General features: G+C 47.4%; 1 protein-coding gene across 1 annotated transcript in view; it reads right to left on the reverse strand.

Annotated features, from left to right (window-relative positions):
- The window catches only part of RETREG1 (reticulophagy regulator 1), a 112,697-nt gene extending 96,841 nt beyond the window's left edge, over positions 1-15,856 (reverse strand). The window contains exon 1 of the mRNA XM_053914007.1: positions 15,441-15,856. Within this exon, the coding sequence (XP_053769982.1) occupies positions 15,441-15,727 (287 nt within the window). The 5' untranslated portion in view covers positions 15,728-15,856. The remainder of the gene's footprint in view (positions 1-15,440) is intronic.
- Positions 15,857-24,882: the final 9,026 nt, after the last annotated feature.

The following is a 24,882-nucleotide window of genomic DNA, read 5'->3' on the forward strand; positions in this document are numbered from 1 at the left end:
TCCCTCAGCAGGGCCCTACCCAAGCTCCAACAGAAAACGTGTGTCTCTGCTGATAATTGCACCTGAGATCTCCAGGCCCATATTAACTCCCCAAACAAGATGGACAAGGCCCATGAAAAACAACATGGGGAAGAAGAAGAAGAAAAGAAGACGTAATAAGGAAAGATTACAGTTTCTCATTAAGTTCTCCAAGTGAGCGACTTGGCTTCTGTGTTTACAACATTTGCCATTAAGCACACACAATAGAAGAAAATGTTTCACTCAGTTCAACCACAAACAGAATCAGTAAAGTCCATGAGCCTGAATAGGATCCACATTTCAATCACAAGTTTGCACTGCAATCAGATGAGAGAAACTAATGAGAGATAAAATTGACAAATGACATAGAAATACCCTCTGTCGTTAACAGTCTTTTACAAATAACCCAACTAAGCAGTCGGCTACATCAGAACTTCAAATCCACTAGCCCCAAAAGGAACTGGCTTTTCTGATCAAGGAGAAGGTGGGTTCTTTGGCAAAAGGGGTTCGTTTTCAAAAGCCTGGCAAAGGCACAACAGTGAGGCCAGACACCACCCCATGCAGCTGTCACACTCAGTGGCCACACATGCTGAAGACCAGTCTCCCTGGCAGCCTGCAATCAAATTAGACCACCCACCGCTTTCCCAGAGTAACGTTTTTTCCTTCCATAGTACTCATCTTGATTTCTACTTGTTCATTTACTTGTCTGTTCAGTTTGTCATTAACACCACACCACAAAGTCCAGGAGGAAGGGCCCACTCTCACCTTTTTACTGACGTCACCCCAGCACTAAGTCACTGCCCAGACAACAGCAGGTGCTCAACAGATTCGTTTTGTATTGTTGTTCATTCGGTATTTGCTGAATGACTGAGTCAGTTAGTGTAATTAAATAATCGTGCACGTAACCGACATAATCACGAATCATGAAGTCCCTGAAGCACATTATCATAACAGTAGCATTTTGCCAAGATGGAAAAGAAAGGTATGGGGAGCATGAAAATTTCCACACGATTTCTGAAGACCTTTTGGGAGGCAACTGAGAACATGGGTGGCCAATGAACCTTGGCTTAGATTAACTTTTCTCTTTACAGGAAGACCTGGCTTCTCAATGGCTACCGGGAGTCAGCCTGGCTCTCGAATGCCACCGTGCTGAAGGCCTGTCGCAATGATGTGGTTGGTCAGGTCAAAGAGGATGGCGGCCTGGCCATCTCACGCATCCTCGTCTCCGGAGGCGGGGCAGCTGATGTACCTCCCATCAAGTCTAAGAACCCACACTTACAGAGAAAGCCACACCAATACACAATATATGTCTGGGCTTCTTTCTAGACATCTGGGAGTCCCTCTAACTAGAAGCCAAAGATCATCATTGACATTCTGGTGACTGTGGCCCAAGAATGGTTCTTTTACTAACAGCTGTGTGTTGAATGCCACTGGCACATGGCAATCACAGGCTCCTAAGCCTTAAGGCAGAGGTGTCAAACTCATGTTCACCGGGGCCCATATCAGCCTCATGGTTGCCTTCAAAGGGCCAAATGTAGTTTTAGGACTGTATAAATGTAACTACTCCTTACTAGGGGCAAGGAGCTCTACATTCGGCTCTCTGAAGGCAACCACGAGGCTGATGTGGCCCCCGGTGAACATGAGTTTGACACTCCTGCCTTAAGACAAGCACCTGTTTGCACCAAGCAAACTCCACACACAGCAGAAATCCCATGGGCAATATCAGAGCTAAAAACTGGCACATGCACAAATCCAATGTCTTAGCCATACACGGCACTGATATACAAACATGCTGAATGTTCAGCTACATTTAATGACATCACAGAAAGTAAAAATTTTAATGGAAATCACCAATTTCCGTTTTGATGAATGAAAGTTAGTGTTTGCTAATACTAGTGAATATTTTAAAAAGCAGAAAAGCAATTTATAAATCATATTTTCGATTTCCATGGGATTATATTTAAAAATGCATTCTAGCCCTGGCTGGTGTGGCCCAGTTGGCTGGAGCATCATCCTGTAGACCCAAAGGTCGCAGGTTTGATTTCCAGTCGGGGCGCATATCCAGGCTGCAGTTCCAGCCCCAGTCAGGGCGCATACGGGACAGCAACCAACCAATGTTTCTCTCTCGCATCAATGTTTCTCTCTTCCCCCACCCCTCACTGCCTCCCTCCCTCCGTTCCTGTCTCTCTAAAAGCAATGAAAACATGTCCTTGGGCGATGATAAACATTTTTAAATGCATTCTAATAAACTTAAAACTTGAGCCAAAAGTGAAATTGTGTTAGGTATCTTTAAATTTTAGATATCATTTATTTTTAAAAGGTTAAGAGTTTAATGTACCATTCTGCATAAACTAAGATAATAAGCTGGTTAAAGTCTCTCACTGAAACTTTCTAATATTCGTACAACATAACAATGCCAGTTGTTTTGAGTTTACCCAGAAGGTTTTTGGAAGTTAAATTTAAAAAGCAAACTAAGAAAATATATACTCACTCCTAAAAAGGTGAATTAACAGAAAGAGAGGTTTCCATTCCAGACTCAACACCCCAATACGTACCTGCTCAGGGGGCAGGAACACAATGGTAGGAGGAGGTTCACACACTGTCCCTCCTCCAGCTCCTAAGCGCTTTCATCCCCACGCAAAGATGGATTGGGACTACATGACACCCCTGAGCAACCGAGCCCCAGACTAGAGGCCACGAGGCCGTCTTCAGACACGTGGAGAAACCCCCTCTCCAGGATCTGGTGACGTGCAGTCTCGTGCACCATGGTCCCTAAACTGTACTGTTTCAATGGGCATCTCTAGCCCTGATTTTCACATTTTATTTTATTTCCCATGAAAGCTTGAACGTTTTGAAACACTGAGTGCATGCCTGGTTTTTGTTTGCAAACACCCTGTGTTATGTGTACCAGCTCCAGGGGAGCTTAATGAGAAGAGGTCAACAGCTATTTCAACACCACCACCACCAACAACACTGTGAAGTTTTATTCGGTACCCAATACAACTACTGAAGGGGCTGTGTCCATTCTAACAGGTCCTGGAGTTGTTTTAGGAGACACAAGTATCGATTTGTATTTCTGGAACATATAAAATTGCTTCCTTTGAACAGTAAATGAATGTTCAAGTGACAAGAATTGCACCCTATGAAAGGTTTCCAGGAGGGAGTTACCCTTATCATGTGAAAAAAAGGTTAGTATTACCACTAGCTGGATGCTAAACATCTGGTTTCAGGTAGACGTGGTCAAGCCAAGCCATGACCACTGAGAGCAAGAGAAAGTTCTCAACTGTCTCCTTTTGTCAAAAACGAGTTGGAACAAACTTCAGCTCTGTGGATGGGGTACGGAGGGAGGATGAGGTCAGAACCTCACAGGTAGGAGCTTGGCAGGGTCCCAGCAACTCGCAGGGAGATCTGTCCATACACCTGTTCCAGACTCTCAAGACCGCCAGACACACGGTTGGATCAACAGTCCATTTTCCACAATGACCTGCAAATCAGACCAGTGTGCCTGACACCCGGGAACGCGATTATTTTGCCAGCCTAAGTTTCATCACGCTCGTCTCAACACCACTCGGCAGCGTGTGGTTTTATAAGAGGGGTCAGGAGGCTCTGAGATGGGTCGTGTTGTCCCCAGCTCACTGTAAGGACTTGGGCCTCAGTTTCTTCATCTAAAAAATGAGGTAACGATGAAGCTGGAGCAAAGTCCCTACCTTTTGTTTCATCATACAGATGCTGTCTTTTGCAAGGGTTTAGCTGCTAACGAAACAAATAACCTGGTTTACTAGGTCAGGGCTGGTGTAACTTGATCATAGAAATAAGTATCACCCATCAGCTGCTGGAAATACGGAAAAACAAGTTAGTACAATACCTGCAAAGTACTGGGGAGCTCGGGGTCCTAGATGATTTTAATACATTCATTCTCTGATTCTTTTTCTGAAGTCTGCTACTCTGGATGCACATTTCCCTCAGTGCTACACGGACCAGCAAAACCTGAGCCGAAGTGCCAGGGTGCTTTTGCAAGCTGACCAGCAGAGAGTGTCACCTGTGTGACCTAGAGCTCCCAACCAAACCTAAAATGTAAGAAACAGACACCCTCTTTCAACTCAATACATCTTGGTCACATCCTGGTCTGTGACAAGTTAGGGTGTGTGTTGTGAGCACACGCGAACGAGGTCAAGGCATGAATTCTCTCTACCTTTCGTTCCGTTCAGCATTTAGGTGCAGCCTATTCTAGGATGACACCTGTTCCTACAAAGCCAGGCCCGACACCCACCCCCCAGAGCATGACTCAGCAAAGCTCATAGCACCCAGCCAGGGCAGCCTCCCTGCACAACTCCAGGGGGCACCACTCAGGATGTTTTCTGTGTGAGTACCCCTTGGAGGCACACAGAAGCCCTGTGTTCAAGTCCACAGGGCTACGATGTGGCATTTATATGGCAAACACTGAGTCCTAGAAGTATAAAAGCCACAGAGAAATGCTTTCGGCCTGCCCTGAAGTGCTGAAGCACCAGCGATAATTAACACAGCAGTCTGGCCAATTCTCAGCTTCCCGAAATACCAACCATCAGAAATCAATAGCTGGACCAGCTACCAATCACCTACAAGAGATCGGCATGGCCTTGAAAAGATGTCCAACTGCTCAAAGGCAACCCTGGGGCAAGAGAGGAGACAGGGAGGACAACCCTTCAAAATTTTAGGGGCAAATTACTTCCAACCCAGAATTCTAAACCAAACCAAACTAGCAATCAGCTGGAAGGGTGGGATGAAGATATTTTCTGCACACAAGTTCTCAAAATATGCATTTCCTCTGTACTTTCACAGAGCTGGAGAATGTGCTCTGTCAGAGGAGTTCACCAAGGAAGAGTCTAGTACAAGAGTCCAAAAAAGAAAGAGTCTTTTAAGAGTCCAGTAAAAAAACAAACAGAAATGAGAAACTCAGAAAAAATGTAAGAAAAACTTAAACTGACATGAATACCCTAAAGGAGAAGGAAAGGGGGTCACCCTCTTGAGGCTGCAGGCTCCCCCTGACCCTGCTTCAGCATGGCCCAAGGGAGGCGGGCTCTCGCACAGGCGAGGCGGGGCAGAACGGCGGCCGCGCGTGTCCTAAGAGAACAGCAGGCCCAGGGGCATCACACTGGGTCAGCACAGGAGGGTGAAGACCCCTAGAGGATGGCGCCAAGGATAAGGGAAAAGGAGAGAAACTCAAGTGTCAGCTGGACGGGTTTGACGTTTATCAAAAGGAGCTCTCCAGAAACGGTAGAGTTAAAACGATCAAAGAGACAAAAATGCTAACAGCACCAGCAAAATAAAGCTGTATGAGCAAAGCACTGTAGACACGGCGTTCTCTTCAGTTCACGCACAAACAACGCTTACACGGTCACAGTGGTCAACCCCCAAATTGTGACCTCGCTAGAGTAGATGGAGGAGGAAGGGGTGTATGTGACCTGGTGTGGGAGGGAAAAAGTCTCAGGCTGCTCAATCAAGAAACGGCATTTAAAAGCATGCAACGACACAGAGTGACACACCTGCCTGCACTTGCTGCGGTGGCCCTCCTGCAGTGCGCGTACGTAAACACCAAAGCATTACACGGCACACCTAATCTGGTGTCACATGTCCGGGACGCCTCAAACACGTTTAAAGAACTTGTAAGTGTAAAAAAAAAAGAAATAGCATTTTAAGGGTATTATTTAGAAAAGCCTAAATAGAGCTAAAAGCAGAAAATTTACAATAATTGCTCTGAGAAACAGCACTAGGGAGTGGGAAGAGGCGGGACAAGAGATGGCTGTGTTTTTATTAAAAGTCTGGTGGGTTCATCAATCAATCTGAGGGAGAGAGAAAGAGGGAGAGAGCATGGATGTGTAGAGAAAGAGGGACTGATTTTCATATGCAGCACTTTCCACATCATTTATCACATATTCTGTAATTGTGGTTTTAATTTTTTTCTTAAGTGGTATTCAACAGACTTTTACTAAGTTTCTAAGAATTAGAAACAAAAACCAATAGAAAAATAAAACACTTTCAAATTGTACCAGATGCCATGAAAGATACAAGCAGACCTAAAAAACTGAAATTAACAGGCAAGACTCAGAGAGGGCGGCAGGGACGACCCACTGAGGTGACTGGGAGACTGATGACAGTGAAGGGCTGTGGAAGAGGTGGTGGGGACAGGCGGAGAGAGCCTCAGGGGCAGAAGGAGCAGGCCAGGGCCAGAAGAGCTGCACACACAGCAGGGAGGCTTTGCAGATGAGTCAGAAGAGGAGCAGGACCGTCTGAGCTCTCCTGACATCCTCCCAACCCTCAATCCACCATCAACGCCAACATCAAGGCCAGCCCAGCAGCCCTGCTCCTCTCCCCCAGGGTACGGCAGAAATGCTCCTTAAAGACAAGCTGTCCCCCCACACTAAATGCACCTGGCTCCCACTCCAAAGTACACATATTTTAGGGACTACGCTACACCACCACGCGGTGCAGCCCCGAGAGGATGCAGGAGTCTACACGACCTTTCGCCTGGAAGAAAAAGCCGTCCTCCAGCCAAAAGCGCAAGCATGAAGGGGAGCTGAAATATGAGGAGGCTGGACCACTTGACAGCTGAGAGAGATGCATCTTGGGTTTTGGTAATTAATACTGGAAAATGGAAAACAGAGGTGGTGGAGTGGAGCTGTGGTTGGTGATGAAATTTTACTTGGAAAAATAAATTTCTTTCCCCAAAGCAGATAAGAGACAACCAGCTATAGGGGAGGCAGCTGATGTTTTAACTGAGAAGTAAATTCACTCTGTCCTATAGGAGACAGAAGGATAAACCATATAACATCACACTCATTTTAGGCTGTAACCTCCCCTTTGCAGGTGGGTCTAGTAGATGAGGGAAGGACATACAGAAGCCTGGATGGAATCTCAGCTCTGCTACATACTGTCATCTTGGGGCACGTGACTTAAATGCTCTGAGTCTCAACACCCCCCTCTACAAAATGGGACAATGACCCTTGCTGGGTGGTGTGAGAATTAAATAAGATAAAACTAGGCCAAGTGCCCCAAAGCAAGACCCCAAACAATGGCCACTGTTAAGGTCAATGATCACTGCAGGTATCACCAAGTGAAATCATGAAAGGCCATAGAAAGTGTGTCCCAAAGTTTGTCAAAAGAACACCAGCTTGTTATAACAGCAGCCAGCTCAGTGTATCCAGAAACCCAGGGGTCCTGTGTGGCCACAACTTGAGTGAGCGCTTGGCATCATCTGAGTTCATCTTTCCAATGAAAGGTTCACACAGTGTCTGGGCAGAGATGGGAAGCCAGCTGGCCCGTGGCAGCTCCAGCCCCTTCTCCCAGTTCTACGGTCCCTTCTGGAGCATGCAGGTGGCTACACCTTGCCTGACATGCTGTCACTTGGGCAGTGCTACCTTCACCCCGAGAGAAAAACATTTCCTTCCCAAATAAACTGAAATGAGCAGAACAAAGCACCGTAGAAAATCTTCCTGAAAAACCTCTGAACACACTTAAGAGCTTTATTCCTCTAAAAGCGTGTTGTAAAGAGATGTGGATACCATCGATATTTTTGAGCTTGTTTCTTTAGCAAATGGGAAATTTCCTGGGCAATATTCACTGCTAATGTAAGACAGCACAGGGGTGACCACAACACTAAATTTAGCACTATTCCATGAAAAAAGATTCATTTTGGGAAAAAATGGTCTGTGAGGACAAAGATGAAAATACAGGAACCTGGTAAAATTATATTTACTGTAGAAATGGCCAGACATATTGAAGTAAATAAAGCCAGGAAAACAATGTCATCTGGTGTTTCCCCACAATTATTTGTGATTTCCTGCTATCCTTCCCCTTGAAAGACAGAGCCTCCTCCTCTCTCAACCTCCTCAATCTCAGACCAACCTCCTCCTTCAAAGAGAAATGAGTTGCCATTGGCCCAGAACTCCTGGCCACGCCCACTACAGGCTGGGGATGGGGATAGGGGATCCCTCTGCAGTGTCACATCTTGGTCCTGAGGTATTGGAGAAAGAAGTGTCCTTCCAAGCCTAGCCCTCTGTCCTTCTGCCTCCCCTGTGGCATTATCTCCATCCCCACAAGTCCCAGTGTCCTTCAGAGCACCACCCGGGGGGGCTTCAGGCATCTGAAGAGCGGGTGGAGAGTGGCATGGGCAGGGGGTGGTTAGACTCTACAGGAGTGCAACAGAAACACAGCTGGAATGCTGCTTCTGACATTCAAAACAGGGTATCTCCATAGGCCCGAAAGCCAGGCCTTGGAGAAAGCAGATTTCCTAAACTGCTTGAACTCACATTTGCCAAGTCAGGAGCTGGCCTGGAGACCAAATCCCAGAGGGCCCTGGGGGAGGGGGGGCAGGGGAAGGAGGCTGCAGTGTAGAGAGTCCTGTCCTCCAGGGAATGGAGCATCTGTTAGGATTGGAAGGCCATGCCCCTGCCCACAGTGACCTCACGAAGGCCAGGAGGGGGCACTTGCCAGTCAAATGCTGGCTGATGACTTCAGTTGCTACCTCACCGGGCTTCTCTGGGACACCTCTCTCTGAGACTCACCATGCTGTAAGTCTCCTGCGAAAGGTGATCTTTGGGGTCACCTGCCGTGGTAATGTCACTTTCCTCAATACCCTTTCTCAGGCTGTCTCTCCTATTACCCAACAGGTGCTCCCTAGGAAATTTCAGAACCCCCAAGCCTGCACCCCCAACAGACCCAAATCTGTACTCCCACCCAGCCTGCCCCCCAAGCATCAGCTCATGTACTGACCCTGTAGGGACTTGTCAGATAACTTCACTTGATGTCCATGGGCACATCAAATCCACACCCCTAAAACTGGGCTTGTCACCCTCCTCCCTCAGCACCCTAACACGCTGCAGCCTCATGTCATGAAGTTCATTCCAGCCACTCCTCATTCCCCCACCTATCCCCCTTCTCCCACCCACAAAACCATTCAGCCCTCCTGATTTTGCCTCCAGAGCCCCTCCTGAGTCCACTTCTCCTTCCCCATCCTCACTGCCTCTCCTCACCGGTCCACCGACCACCAGCAAAGTAGTACCTCCTTGTTACTCCTGGCTCACTGTGCTTTAGTTATCTCCATGGCATCCAAATTCTCCTGGCATTTGGCATATCTCTTTATCGTCTTTTTCTACAATTTCCACCACTAGAATATAAGCCCCACCAAAAAAGGGATCTACTATTATTTACATCGCTAGCACTAGAACAGTATCAGCATGCTGTAGACACTCAGTGAGTAATTGTTGAATTTTTGAATGGAGGTCTGGAACAGGAGTAATAGTCAGATACTGGGCAGCACAGAAGAAAAGTATTTCTATCACTGCAAATGTTCAACTGAACAGTAGGTCGAAGTCATCTGTGATAACGGAATTAACTTCCACTGGCCTCAGTTTCTTACATACGAAGGGAGCGATACCTGCCTCACCAGGTTGCTGTTAGATTTAACTGAGGTGCTAAATGTGAACATCCTTAGGAATTGCAGTTTGACAAACTAGATCTGTGTATACATAGTTATCCCGTTATACACAGAAGTCTAGTTTAATGCGAGTCTAACATTCGTCGATAACAGCAGCTGTCAGAGGGAGCGGAGTTACTAGCAATTGGAATAAAGAAATTCTACGTCAGGCTGTGTGACTAGAAGGATGCTGTCCAGGAGGAGGTGGGGAAGCACACACTGGTCAGACCATCTCAGGAATGCTGCCTTCAAGGAGGAATACGGATAAACGTAAGCATGTCCAGAAGAGTCTGGAAAAGAGTGAGTGGAAGGAGCGTGGGATCCTTCAGCTGGGGAGAAGACTCAGCAGGAACAAACAGAATGAACCTTGAAACAAAGGACTTGCTGGGAAGGGGGCCTGGATGAGGGGCAGCTGCCGAGATCATCAAGAGATGGGCTAAACTCAGTGCAAGGAAACTATCTGCTACCTAGTGTTGTCTGACAGTGGAAACGCAGCCTCACGGAGAAGAGAGCTCAGAACCCCAGAAGTTGCTTAAATGCAGTCTTTCTCAGGCAGGGGTGTGTACTGGGTCACCTGGGGAGCTAGAGAAAATCCCCACGCCCAGGGATTCTGGTCCCATAGATGTTGCATGGAGCCCAATACCTGCATCTCTAAAAGGTGCCCAGGCGATGCCCGTGAGCTGACAGTGACAGAGCACTCTCTGAGGGCACTGCCCTAACACAAGCCTGAGGGGCCATAGGCGATGGTCTAGAGGGGCTCTTGACGCTGAGTGAGACTTGGACCCCGCAACCTTCCAAGCCAACTCCAGAGGACAGCACCCCAAGGACTCCCAGTGGGTCCTGGACCTTCCAGACCACACAGGTGCACAGCCTGAGACACCACAAAGGTCACAGTACCCGAGGTCTCCTGCCCCTGTGCGGTCACCTCCGGCACAGCACTGGGTTGCAGTTTCACTGTCCACACACGAGGAGGGAGATCCTGTCATGCAAGGCCAGATGCTCCGAGGAAACGCCCAGGGCACGGACTGTTCTGTAGGCCACGGCCTCCAACTGTGGTCCAACACTGCCTCACATCCAGGCCACTTTCTAGGCTGCAGAGAGAGTGAGCCCCATGAGAGAGGCTGCACTGGGAGACACCCAGTTTCAGTGCTGTGACCAGCCAGGAGCCTGAGAATAGGGGCATTTTGCTCCGTCCCTGCCTGTCCAGGGCAGCCGCCATGTGGCCACACAAAACAGGAGGCAGAGCCTGCCACTGCTCTCACCGAAAACAGACATTCTGCCCAGAGATTCCTGCCTGAAGTTTTTCAGTAACTTTATTCATGATAGCCAACCCCGAAAACCACCCAAATGAACATCAGCTAGCAAATGGATCGACAAATTGCGGCACATCCCTGAAGTGGCAACCTGGTCAACAATAAGAAGGAATGAATAACTAGTATACACAACGGGGTGAACCTCCAAACTTCACAGTGAGTACACAAAGCCAGACACAGAAGACATCACAGTATGTGGTATCGTGTATGTGAAATTTTAGGGAAGATAAATAGAATCTGTAGTGATGGGAAGCAGATGAGTCCCCAGTCTGCCAGTGCTGACAGAAAAGGGACTCAGAAACCTGCTGGAGTGATGAAAAGCATGGTCTAGCTCTCGACTGCCTTTGTTGGTACGTAGGTGTGACATCTGACCGGACACTTGAGAGTGCGTGCATTTTATTGACAGGACACTGCAAAAAGTCAATTCTTTAAAAACAAAACCAAATGGGCATTTTCTGTTTTGCTGGGTTCATTCTACTTTTTTTTTAAGATTTTATTTATTTATTTTTAAAGAGAGGAGAAGGGAGGGAGAAAAAGAGGAAGAGAAACGTTGATCTTGTACACACCCTGACCAGGGACCCAACCCACAACCCAGGCCCGTGCCCTGACCGGGAACTGAACCAGGGACCTGTCAGCTTGCAGGATGACGCCCAGACAACTGAGCTGCACCAGTCAGGGTGGCTTCGTTCTATTTTATGTTGTGTTTGCCAGCGGGCGTCACTGGCTGCCTCTGGAAGGAAACTGGGTGCCCGGGGACAGGCATGGGAAAGAGATCTTTAAAACTGTTTCCTCTTTTGTACTTTTAAACTTTTGAACTGTGAGGCCATATTAGTTCATTTTAAAAAATAAATAACATTTAAAATCAAGAGAAAGAATTTCTAAAACATGTCCCTTGTTGGTAAAATTAGGGAGACACAGCCCAAAGGCTGTCGAGTGTAACCCAGTCTAGTTCAGGGGGTGGAAACCCTGTTCTTGAGGCAAACACTGTACGTGGTCTGTATTTTCTCAAACTCCTTTGAGCTCCGAGTGAATACTATTTTTTTAGCATTATTTAGTATTTTAGCGTTTTCCATCAGATACATAGGTAATAGAAGAATGCATACATACACAGTTTTCAAATAGTTCCAACTCGAACACCATGTAACTGCTACCCAAGTTGGAAAACACAGTGCTGCCTGCACCCCAGCTGTCTCTCTGTGATCACCCCTTCTCCCTCCTCCCAGGGACAGCCACTTTCTCAACTTCAGGGACAAGAATGGTTTGCTTTATCTCCTATATGCATACACCGAATCAATACTGTTTACTTTGCACATTTAAAAAATAAGGAATCATTCTGCACATGTTACTGTGTGCTTTTCCTGCCCGAAATTACATTTGTAAAATGTATCCATGTCATTGCCTATCACTGTGGTTTATTTTCATTGTTATATAGTATTTTGTGGTAGGAGTGAATGGAGCACAACTTACTTATCCATTAAAATATTCATGGGCACATTAAGGAGGCATTTTTTTGTTCCCATTGCCTAAAGAAAAAAACAAGTCCATACACATAATATGACATTCGAGGCACCCACCGTCCCCACCTGTCTCTCCAAAACACCTAGCTGGTCTCATCTTCCCCACTTCTCTCTACCAACCCACGACATCAGTGCCATTACATCAGCTCAGCGTACTGATGGAAATATCAGGTGCAATTCCTTAGGGCTGGAAGGCTACTGACCAGGTAATAAATCTCCCAAAACACGTCTGTCCATCAAGGTCTGGTCCAAGCACGATCTCCTTATGAAGACCCCACAACTCTTCCATCCACAATGCCACCACTCCCCCGAAGCTGCATGAAAATGAGCTACCCTTTTCTGACTCTTCCACCGTACCTGCTCATGAAGCCTTGAGTTACACCCATTTGTTACAGCCATGTCTCAACATCAGTTCTTGTCGTGCACAGCACTAAAATATTTCAAATAATGGGCAATGACAGAGCTTAGGAACTCAAACCCCAAATCCTGAAAGCTCCTGCTGGTATCGGGTACTAAATCATTCAAAAACATGTTTGAAAAGTTAATTTCCACACACATGAAATCACACCAATTAAAGTAAAAATATCATCACTATTGCATAAGACAAGATTTGGGTTCCTCAGATTTCTAACGTTGATCTTGTTGTTTTTCCTCATTAAACAAATACAGAGCTTTAGAGTTACTAGGATACAGTGTTAGCACGTCACCATTTAAGATCACTTAATAAGAAGTACACTCTGTAAAGAAAATGATGTCCTCAAAAAGCATTTAGCCCCAAAACAACAAAGGGGGAAAAAGTCCAAAATTTTAATGAAATTAATGAATGAATCAGAAATTCCATTTAACAAATATTTCAGAATTTAAAAAGCAGTACTATTATTTTTCTGTCAAAGAAAATACATGCATGGAATGTAGACACTGCAAATAGGAGAAGAAAGAAAAACAGATAACAGATCAACAGAAAGATATAAATGGATTAAAGGCCTGGTCATTGTTTGCCTCTCCATAGAACTCACAAAAAAAATAGAAGATGTCACTCTTGAATAATACCAATATGCCTTCAATTATTTTATGTCATTCTTTTCAATATGCATTATTAAGAATACATCATAGAATAAGTGTTTCCAACTCATATTACAGAAATTAGGCTAAGGTTCTTAATATAAAAAGAGTTTCTACAAATCGATAGGGAAAAAAAAAGCCCAATGGCTCAACTAGAAATATGGATAGAAGTTATTAATAAACAGATAAGGCAAAGAAAAGATAATTTTAATGGTCCTTGAACATAAGAAAAATGCTCAATCTCAGAGAAACACAGATTAAAACCATAATGGGATACCCTTTTCACCTGTGTGATTTGAAAGATCAAAAATTTGATAAAATGCTGTTGGCAAGGGTAGAGAGAAACAAACAGTCACACACATTGCTCGTTGGAGTTTAAATTGGTAGAACTCTAAGGAAGTCATGTGATAGCCATCAAAATTACCAGTGCACATCCCCCTGACCGGATAATTCCACTTCCGGGATTTCATCCTACAGACTTGCTTGTATGCACAAAGCCATTAGCTGTAACACTGAGATACCTTAGCCCATCAGTCGGTCACAGGTTAAGTAATTCGTGACATCCTTACAATGGAATTCTATGCAGCTAAAAAAGAACAAGGAAGTGATTGCTGAGATACACGAAGAGGAGGAAGAACACAGGCAGCATTCTACACTTTGGGTGGAATATGTACATTTCCTGAACTGGACAGAGACAAGGAACCAGTAGCACTGGCTGCCTCTGGGAGGAAACTGGGTAGCCAGACACAGACATGGGAAAGAGATTTTCAAAACGTTACCCTTTTGTACCTTTAAGCTTTTGAACTGTGGGCCTATTAGCTATGTTTTTTTAATAAATAAAAATTTAAAATAAGAAAGAGAATTTTAAAAATATGTCCCACATTGGTAAAATGAGTCTCAGCCCTGAGATGATTATGCCCCCTCTAGCATAATACAGCATATCCTCCTAATTTGAGTGCTCACATAATTTCGTAACAGGCAAGAGAAATTTGGAATAAACTCTAGAGAGACAGAGAGCTAAGAGACCAAAGTAAAAGTAATTCACATTCAGGGACCCTGGTAAGATACAGCCAGTTTTTAGAGAAAACCAGAACTAGCACAGATCTGGGGGGAAAAGAACCAACCAACCCTCTTTGAGTTGCTCAGTCAACCTAGACAATGGCAGGCTGTGTATGTCTTGTGCATTCACTTCCTAACTTTAAGGTTAAGAAATCTGGGTCCTATAACAAGATCTCTGTTACCGAAGCTCTGCTCACTCTGCTTGTTGTGAGGACAGGGCTGCAAACAAAGACGACTTTTCTCAGCCCTCCCTCAGACTGGTAGCAGATGACAGGGCTGTCCCTCAAGGAAGGAGCAGGACACTTCCCCTGTCCCTACTGGTGAAGGGCTCTATAAGGAGAGACAAACCTGTTGATCCGGGGCTTGTCAGAGCCATTCCCATGTATTCTCTCCGTGCGTCACCTAAAAATACGACCTTTTTCCTCACTGTGCACACCTGGGCGGGGGTGAGGTATATAATCCACCTGGTTGCTTCCTGTTTTCTCATCAAGGAGTAAAGACAGTAAACGCAACCCTCCAGGGAACGGAAAAACAAATCATTCAGTGCCCATCTCAGGTAGCTGATGAAGGCGGCGCAGTGTTGAGTGTGTTGTACCCAAGCCGGTCCAGATATGCCTGCTGGGGGTGCGAGAACCAGTACGAGTTCAAGCACGATTGCTCGGGCATGCTTTGGGGGAGCAGGTCAAAGCCTGCGAGTTTTAGAAAGCAACAGCCCAAGTTTCCGAGCACGCTGGGCACATCTGTAGGTACAGGTGCAGGGGGCTCAGCCGACCACCTGGCCTGCGAAGCTGAACACGCACAAGGAGGATGACAACTGTTTACAGGACAGGCCGTCTGGAAGAAAGTTGAAATGGGGGTCTACCTGTTCAGAAAGGTGACCAAGAAAGTGGGGCAGGGCTGACACTTCTTACTTCGCAGCGTCCAGCGCGCACTGTCCCCTCCCTGGGCGCCCCAAGGTCACCTGTCCTCCTAGACGCCGCCCCCCCCACACACACACCCGCCCTGGCCCCGAGATCTCACCAGAACAGCAGGTTAGCCCCGACGAAGCCAAGCAAGGTGCGAAGCGGCCTCTTCCAGCTCAGGAGCTCGTGGGCGCGGCAGCCCAGCCACAGCACGGGCTCCCCCAGCAGCCAGGTCACCGTGGCGGCCTCCTCCACCTGCGGCCCCGCAGCCACAGCCGCCTCCCCTTCCTCCGCCGCTTCCTCCTCCTGCTCCTCCCGGGGAGCCCGGGGCGGCGGCTCCCGCTCGCCGGCAGCCGGGGCCGGGCATCCTTCCTCGGCGTGCTCCAGGGGCGCCAGACTCGCCATCTTCAGCGGCGTTCCAGGCGGGGACGGTCACGCGCGCGGGCGCGCCTGGGTGTCGGCGCCGTGAGGGCGGCGGGTCCCCGCGCGGGTCGCGCACCGCGGGGCGCCGGCGCTGGGTGCCTTGTGACGTCAGCCGGGCCCGCGGCGGGGGCGCCTCCCGGGGGAAGTGGGTGCGGCCAAGCTCGCGCAGGGGCGGGGCGGCAGGCGCCGAGGGGCTGGGCGGCCTCCCCCGCGCTGTGGGAGCGAGCGGGGCGGGGTCCCGGGGTCCGGGGGGAGCGTGACCCCCTCTCCCTTCCAGCTGTGGAAAGAGCGAAGGGCAGGACCGCCAGCCGGTTACTTATCTGAACGGGAGTCGGGGCTACGGGCAGAATAAATTGGACACCCTCACTTTCTCAAGCCGGGGCACCGCTCGCCCGTTCTGCAGCCCTAGATGGTTTATGGAGCGTCCCTTCTCTTGACAGCGGATTTCAGCCCCAGCGACGCCCTGGCCCAGTGCGCTTTGCAGAGCTAGCCTGCCCAACCACAGCCAGAAGTCTGTAGGACTCTTGAGAAAAACATGATATAAATGTTGGATTGAAAAAGGAAGAGAAAAAAAACAAAACATGTGGGTCAACTAAAGAGCATCTTGCCCTCCTCTCCTTTTACATTTGAGCAAACACCAGACAACAGCGATTGGGGCGGAGAGGTATGGGGAGCGCATCCTCTCTCCCGCTGTGGGCAAAGTCATCTGTCTCCAAAATGCACATAGGTCGGGGGAGATGGGGGTTCACGTGGGAGGTACAGGTGAGCGGGAAGCTCCGAAACTAGAACTCCTGCGGAGACTGCTGCGTGTATCAAAGGAGCTTTGGCAAGCTTTGACTGTGCTTGCTTCCGTGTCACTCTGGTTTTTGTGTCACAGCACGCATGAGGACAGGGGAAAGGCGGCCAAGAGGGGGTGACAGGAAATCCTGAAACCTCCCAAACCAGGCCTTACACTGGCCCTGGTGCTTCTCGGTGAGTGTGGGGAGAGAGAAGGGTAATTGTTTATGCTCACTTTTCACTATTTGCAGTTTTTAAATGTTGTATCTTCTAACCCCCCTCTGTTCTAGCTTTTGTCTAGAATAAAATCCCCCTCCCACCATCCTAAGCATCGAGTCCTGCGGTGAATCAGGTCATCTTTCATCTTCGTGGAGGCTACTGCTAGCAACCAGCCTGCTGCTTTCGCAGGCTGGACGGCGCTCATCTCCAGAACAGTTAAAGCTCTTGTCAGGGGAGCCTCTGGGAAAAGTTCCATAATGCTTATCTGGGTCATCATTGTATACGTTTGTCCCTCTGTCCATGCATATGTAAAACTTCATTGACCTGTACATTGCAAATGTGTGCACTTTGCTGTATGCATGCAATACTTTAGGGGGTATGTTCCTCAAGTTCACTCTAAGGTTTATTGAGTACCTACTATGCCCCCAGCGCATTGCAAAGCTCTGTGGATATGGCTTCCACCCACCAGAAGCTCACAGTCTAATCATTGTGAAAATGGCTGATAGAAATAATCGCTCAGTGCTAAGGGTCCTTACTTCAATTATTCATCCAAAATTAAGGAAGGCAAGGAGGAACCGGGACTCAGGAGGCTCTTTGGAATAGAAAGGAGGAGGGAGGTAAAGCAGCGGTTGAGGGGAGAAGGCACTAGTCTCCGTTGGGACATCTACAGGACAGGGATGGTGGAAAGGTACACACTTCTGTATGTTTGCAGCAGACCGGCAAGGCCTTGAATGACCCACTAGTGGCAGCAGGTGTGGGTTTTAAGGTGAAGGCAATGCAGGGTCTCAGGGGTTTCTGACTTGCCTTGGAATCCCTCTGACAACCCAAAAGAAAGTGGCCAGGGTGACAACGAGCAAGCAATGGAGAAACCATTCACATTTCTGTTTCTATTTTCACAAAAGAAAAACTATCTTTTCCCAGGTGCGGGCCCCTCCTCTTGGTCCTGGTGGAGAGGAGCTTTTGAAAGATAAGTGATGCTTTATTGTGTAATGTGACCTTTACTGAGCACTGGATACAGCCCCGGGGGTGGGGGGTGGGGAGTAATATTCTACAATGGGTCACCAGACTCTGCAGCTGGAGGGGAGAATGAAGGGCAGAGAGGAGGCAGCACACGCCCCCACCATCCAACCCGGTGTGGAGGCACTTCCAGAGCTTGTTTGCAAGATTCTTCTCGTTCCTCCTCCCCCTCCCCCGGAGTTCTAATTATTGTCAGGATCTGCTGAAATAGTAAAAGCTGTTGACAACCAAGACATGTAAAAGCTAAACCCCATTTTCTGTATGTGGTTCGCAACCCTCATTATCTCTATTTAATTATAGGTCTCCCTACCCAGGGCTTTATGAAATCTTTCTCTGTTAAAATGATTTCGGAAAAAAATGCTGCACAAAACTTTTTGCATAAAAAGCTGGACTAATTGCTCTAATCTGTCTTTGTCACCTCTGACCTCTAACAATTACTGACAAAGGGATAATGTCACACGAGCTGACTCTGGCATAGACATATAAATGGATCCTACTGGGTGTTTTTTCTTTGTCTAATTATCTTTGTGATGCCTGAGTAATTCAGTGCTAAGAGTACACAAAAATGATGCTTATGATGGTTAAAATAAACCGTATCCCCTACTTTCAAGAACAAGTCCTGTTTAAAACCCCTGTGGGTAATCTTGCTGTTTAAGATTCTCTTCTGAATTTTGCGTCTCTGTGTATAGTGGCAACAGAGTGTTTAACACTAATGAGCTAGATGATTTGACAATATCTGGGGAAAACAAGGAAACAGAATGGAGGGAGGGGTCAGTTGTAGCCACTGAATCTAAGAGACAGTTTAGAAAATAACACAGCTCCAGCAAAGAAAGTCAGAATACACATAGGAACTCGTAAAAGAGGCCACTCACCTTCCAAAAGTAGCTAGAAAGCTGGTAATAGGAGAGAAAAATAATGAATAATTAATTCCCACTTGAGAAGGCCAAATAGAAAACATTAAGCTAATAAGCCTTAGAGGGAGAGGGAAATGTCCCAATATTATTTTTCTCCTTGAAGTGTTTGATGTTAGAATTCTTTAGCAGGTCCACGACTCCTCAAATGAAAGGAGTCGTGCATACATGTAGTACTGTTGATTAGTCCAGCAGGTACATTATTTTTGTGCTGATAATTGTACCAAAACAATTCTACCCCCCTGTTCTTACCATATCCCCTGCTCCTTTCCCTAATATTCTTGTCACTGAGCCAAAAGAACCTAAATAAGTTCACAGTAAGCACAAATATATAGGAACATCACCTAACAGCAGCAACCTGGAGGAAATTGGGAAGGAAGATTGTACCTGGTTTCCAAGGCCCAGCTCTTAGAAGGGACTGGCTATTTCTGTTTGGGGCTGACTGTCTGTTACACTTATAAGAACTGGGAGATGCAAACTAGTTTAGTCTACATTTGACAAGCATTCTGCAAGGGAGGTGCTTAGCAGCAATGAATCCCCTCACTCCTAGGTGGTGGCCATCCATGTAGCAGCTGTGTTCCCAGTTTAGGTATCGATCCCCAATAATAGACAAAAGAGTTTTTGTTCAAGACTTCAGAATGGTTAATTAGAGAGAACTTGGGTCATATTACAATAAGAATGTATCCTGAAAGGAACTTCTATCCACTAGTGCACACGGCAACACATCCACACACACGCTCAGCAAGGTGACTGCAGGACGTCCCGCAGCTACACTCCAATCAGCAGACTAGCCACTGTTCTGGTCCTTGGTTGGAAGACTTCATATTATAGAGAGGACATGACTGCCAGTGGAGCCACCAGCTGGACCCAGGCAATCAGAGGCTCTTCACCCCCTCCCCTGTCCTTGGAATGTACATTCTGCCTGCTGTTTCCACAGGTGGGAGCCATTTCTAGGTTGCAGCTGAAAGAGTAAGGTGTTGCTGAGACCATCTGGACTAAACCCTGTTAAGATTCTGGTGGGCAGGTGCAGAGATTTCATCTTGCAGCTGCTTAAGACAAACCTAGTATGTAAGTTCCCTTGCTTATTAAACCTGCCACCTGCCAATCTGGATAATGTCTGCCTCTTTCTTGGACATCTCCTTGCCCTCTGTGTAGGGGGGCCGCTTTCAAATTTCACCCAGGGGACTCGTGAGATTGCAAACCAACATCCTGCAGCCTCTTCTTTTTTCCTTTATGGTCCCCGTTCACTGCACTTTAGTTTCATTCACTCCTTATTTCCCCATTCATTGATCATGAAACATTCATTAAAGGCTGCTTGTAGGGCTTACAGTAAGACAAGCGGGACTGCTCATGTCCCTCACGGTGCTTACTTAGTCATGGACAAGGGAGAGGGAACCTGAAGAAGGTGGCTGGGTGTAGGGAGTGGGAATGTGTGCATGGGCGGGGCCAGGAGAGAAGCCAGCCTGGCCCTCCGCGGAAACCAGGGGCAGTTCTGAGCTAGCAGCCAGGGGACGAGCAGGCAGGTACTTGAAAGGGCCTCCTCCCGTGTGCTGCTAAGGATTTCGAGCTTGGGGCCATTGGTGGGCTGTCAGCAGGAGAGTGAAGTGGCCTGGTTTGTGTTTTAGGAAGGTGTCTCTGAACGATAAATAGAGCCTGGCAGAGACCCTGGAAATTTTTACTTGTCGCTCACTGAGATGGGGAGAGGAGGAGCAGGTCAGGGTCATCTTAGGAAAAGCCACTTAGGCAGTTGGGGTCAGGGGTCTGCTGCTCAGAGACCAGCAGAGCTGTGACCCAGAGATGGATGCAGGCAGAGGCAATGGCCTGTACGAGAACTTGTGGAGGGCAGGGCCAGGATGGGTGCAGAGGCCCTGGGCAGCTCAGATTGGCTGCACAGAGCAGAGAAGATGATGAGATTTTCGGACAAACAGATCCTGTGGAAGGGGACTTTGAGTATCAGTCACCAATTTAGACACAACTCTGTGAGCCTTACAGAGTTCCTGAAGTTTGTGGGTTTCCTCTTGTTTGTTTTTTCCAAGGAAGTGATAGACTGCAAGCACCAGTCTCCTGAGGGCCCAGGAGTTCCGCTTGACTTCCACCGTGGAGTGACTCTGTGGTGTGATTGTCTCTAAATCCAGGCCTCCGAATCAGGCCTCCAGCCTCAAGGGGATTTTCTAAGTTAAAATTAGATTAGTGGAATAGAAAGGAATAGCTATGAGACTTACATCACACAGACACCCCTTCAAAGTGTGCATTTGGCTTGTCACCTCTTACTAATTTTAGTTCATCAGAAATTAGACACAAAACCTGGTGACCCTTTAGGCTGGGCTAGTGGCCACAAGCCCTGTTGGGAACATGCAGTCAGGCCGTGTCACATGTTACCCTCTTAGACCACGCACGAATGGGCACAGCCAGTGGTGTTCATGGGGTCCCTTCAGCTTTGCAAGACTCAAGTGCCTTCTAAGCCATCAAAGGAATATTAAGGTTATATGTAATATAGTCCAAAGTTCAGTCTACAGTAGGTCGTCGCTCAACATTGTCGATAGGTTCTTGGAAACTGCAACTTTAAGCAAAATAATTTTCCCCTAGATTAACTGATATAAACAAGAGTTAAGTTCCTATGGCATATTTCTGGTTACAAGACATCACCAAACTTCTAAATAAAGGCCCACAACTCTTCTAATATTAAACATTGAAATAAATGCTAGCTATTGTTACATTTAAGAAAGATTAATAAAAACAAGTAAGATGATTATATTCTAAGCATCTCAGGGTCGAGGGTGGCTTGAGCCTCTCCTGGGAGCTCAGGGAGGAAAGTGGGACCCACACTGGACAGGATGCCCCTCTGTCAGAGGGCTGCTTACACCCACACTCACTCAGATGGGACAATGGAGACACACCAGCTCACCTCACGTGCACATCTCTGGGATGTGGGAGGAAACCCATGCAGACGTGGGGAGAGTGTGAAAACTCCACACAGGCAGTGGCCCTGGACAGGAATACATTTTTTTTCTCATCTACATTACAACGAAATGACATCGAACCCAATGGCATTATCTGAGGGCCTGCTAGACTTGCCTGTAGGCCAGGTTATGGAAAAGTGATGGTTTCTCTCTCTCCCACTTCACTCCCTCCTGTTCCAAACTAGGTCCTCTGGTGCCACAAGAACTAACAACAACAACACACAGGCCTTGGGGGCTTATTCCGGGTTGCCTGGGCAAGGCTCTGGGTGGACTGAAGGCCTTTCTCCATTCTCCAAGGAGAAGATGCACATGAATCCAGGGGCCCACAGGTTCAGAGCCTCCTGCTTCCAAAGCCAGCTTCCCATGGGCCCTCCAATTCCCCAAATGCTGGGCAGCTGGAATTCCCAGACAATTGCTGCAAACTGCGGACATCCCTCTACCTGTCTCAGTTTGCTCTCCCACGGATGGGGCTGTTCTGAATCCTGCCCAATAGGGAAGAGGGGTGACAGAGTTGGAGGGGGGGGCTCCTTCCCCAGGACTGTCCACTGCAGTGGGCCCCGGAAAGCATCCTGGCCCTCGCACACACCTCATGAGTTAAGCCTGTTCCTTAATCCATACCATACAGGGGTGTCTGATTCCTCACAAGGCCAAACGGGGGGAGGGGAAGACACGTAGAGATCAAAAAGAGACCCTCTTGGCACAAGAAGTGGCACTACAACTTTCCTGTCAACTACAGTATCCCACAGTCCCCAAGGCAAGAAATATGGGAGTCAGTTGTGTTTCTGGTCGCTCCTTCATTCTGTCTGCAGTGACCATATGTCAGTTCGTCCACCACGGCCCTGGTCACTGGCACGCTTCTGCATAGCACTTTGCTTGCTTTCTCAGAGGTGTCCCACTTTGGATGATGAATTATATGGACTCCCCATCCATCTCCAATCTGTCAGCAACTGCTGAGAGTCCTTCCTCTTCAGTGCTCCCATGCCTGTATCCCCATTCTCCAGTCTCAGGGCTGCCATCACCATTCAAGCTCCATCGCTTGGTGCCTGTATGAACCGCAGCCTCGTGCCTCCTTCCCTTCCCATCCACCTTGCATACCGCTCCTCTGAACCACAGCTTTCAACATGTAACACCCACCCAGGAGCTTACAACAATGCCCAGGTACCTGGAGCAGCTACACCTAAATAACCATAAACCACCTTTGACAGGTCTACTTCATCTCCTTCTAAAAGTTTTATTTGTTTTTAGGCAGATTAGCTGCCCCTGATCTGAACACTCAGCTACGGTCGGATCAGCTTTTCACTGAGTCCGTACTCCAAGGGAACTCTCACATCCACGCCTTTGCTCATGTTCTGATATCCTTTCCTATCCTGCCTCAGGCGCTTGTTCTCCTGTCTGCAGCCTGCTCGCTCTTCTTCCCTTAACCCCTGCTCAGGTGGACAGAGCATGGGTTTCTTAGCCAAGAAGACCTGAACTTGATCCTAGGGTCCAGCATTAACCACTGTTTCATCAATCCTAAGACACATGTTTTTCCCCCACGTTAGCATACCTGAGAATGAAATGTCCCTTAGCATCTATAGCATCTTAGACTCACTAAAACATACTAGCTCTCTGACTTTGTGTTATAACAGAGTCTCTCCGAGTCTCGGTTTTCTCATCTTTTAAAACAGGAATAATACCCGATCCTCGAGACTGTTGTAGGAATTACTCAAGATAAATGCGGTTGAGACCTAGGGGCATGGTACCTCTGTGGGAATCTGGATGTTCTGCCCAGACATTTCGTAATGATTGCCCAGTATCTCTTGAGAAGGCCTGTACCACATGGAAAAATTGTTGCAACACATACCAAAGTTTGTATACAAATAGACTTTTGTAAAAACGCTCTGCAGTGCGCGGAGTTGGAAAGAGAAGCCAGTCTCACCCATGGGTGGTTTAACCACAACGCCCCCCTGAAAACACTGCGCAGTGGAGCTAGTGAAAGGGGACATTTCTGCAGGGGTAACGGGGTCACGTAGCTTTTTGTTGGAAATGTTATTTGTGTGGAGAAAATTACAAAAGCAGCTTTGTCCTTAATATTTTCTTAAGTAGAAAATCTTCAAAAGCTGACTCTATGTGAAAAGTCCACAGGTAGGTTCTTTAAGCATTGGGTCAGAGTTGGATGTTTTAATGTTGTTCACTTGGAAAATTGCCCTCTCTTGTGAGAAGTCCTTTCTTTCTTTTTTTTTTTTTTAAAGAAGGTTTTATTTGTCTGTTTCTAGAGAGAGGGGAAAACCGGAGACCTGGCCCGCAACCCAGGCATGTGCCTTGACTGGGAACTGAGGCAACAACCTTTGGCTTTTCAGGACGATGTCCAACCCACTGAGCCACACCAGTCAGGGCATCCTCTCCTTTCTGAATAAAACTTCGCTCACTCCAAGAATCCTGGCGGCCAGCTACCCTGGGGTACAATGCAGCTAAGAGGTGAGGGAATCTTGCCTTCTGCCTCTCTCTGCCACCATGCCAGGTGATAAACCCCATACCCAGACCACCAGCCTTGTGTTTCCCTTTTGGCCTTTGCCCTAATGAGGGTTTCCAGTGAAGGGCAATAGGACATGGAGAAGGGGAAGGGAAGACGAACCCTGGGGTGGAGGATTTGAACTGGAGCTATCAGTAAGTACAGGGTCATGACCCGATATTCTAGCTCTGACAACCTGGAAGAGCCTAGAATCCATGACACCCCATGGCAGTATGCTAACTTAGGGACCAGATTTGGGTTCCTGACTATTTCCTCTCAGAAAGAACCAGGACTCGTTAGAGAAGTGGCTGATGCTAGGTCTGAGTTAGGAACATTTTATGAACCAGAAAGCACAGACATGCTTCTGTGTCCATGTCAAAAGGACAGAGAAGGCAGCTTGAAGAGGATCCCACTGACCAAATCTGAATCCCATGGAATAATCTCAGTACGTGATTGTAACACATTAAGTTAAAAAAATCACAACTAGCCCTGGCTGGTGTGGCTCAGTGGATTGAGTGCCAGCCTGCAAACCAAAGGGTGGCTGGTTCCATTCCCAGTCAGGCTGGGTCCCCAGTCGGGGGCACATAAGAGGCAACCACACATTGATGTTTCTCTCCCTTTCTTTCTCTCTCTTCCCTTCTCTCTAAAAATAAAAAAATAAAATCTTTTTAAAAATCACAACTACATAGTGATTCTCAAAGGAGAGAGAGAAGAAAAACTCTGCTTTACAAAAGATTATAAGCTAATAAATGTAGACCAAAT

This window comes from Desmodus rotundus, chromosome 1 (assembly GCF_022682495.2).
Source record: "Desmodus rotundus isolate HL8 chromosome 1, HLdesRot8A.1, whole genome shotgun sequence".
Classification (NCBI taxonomy): domain Eukaryota; kingdom Metazoa; phylum Chordata; class Mammalia; order Chiroptera; family Phyllostomidae; genus Desmodus; species Desmodus rotundus.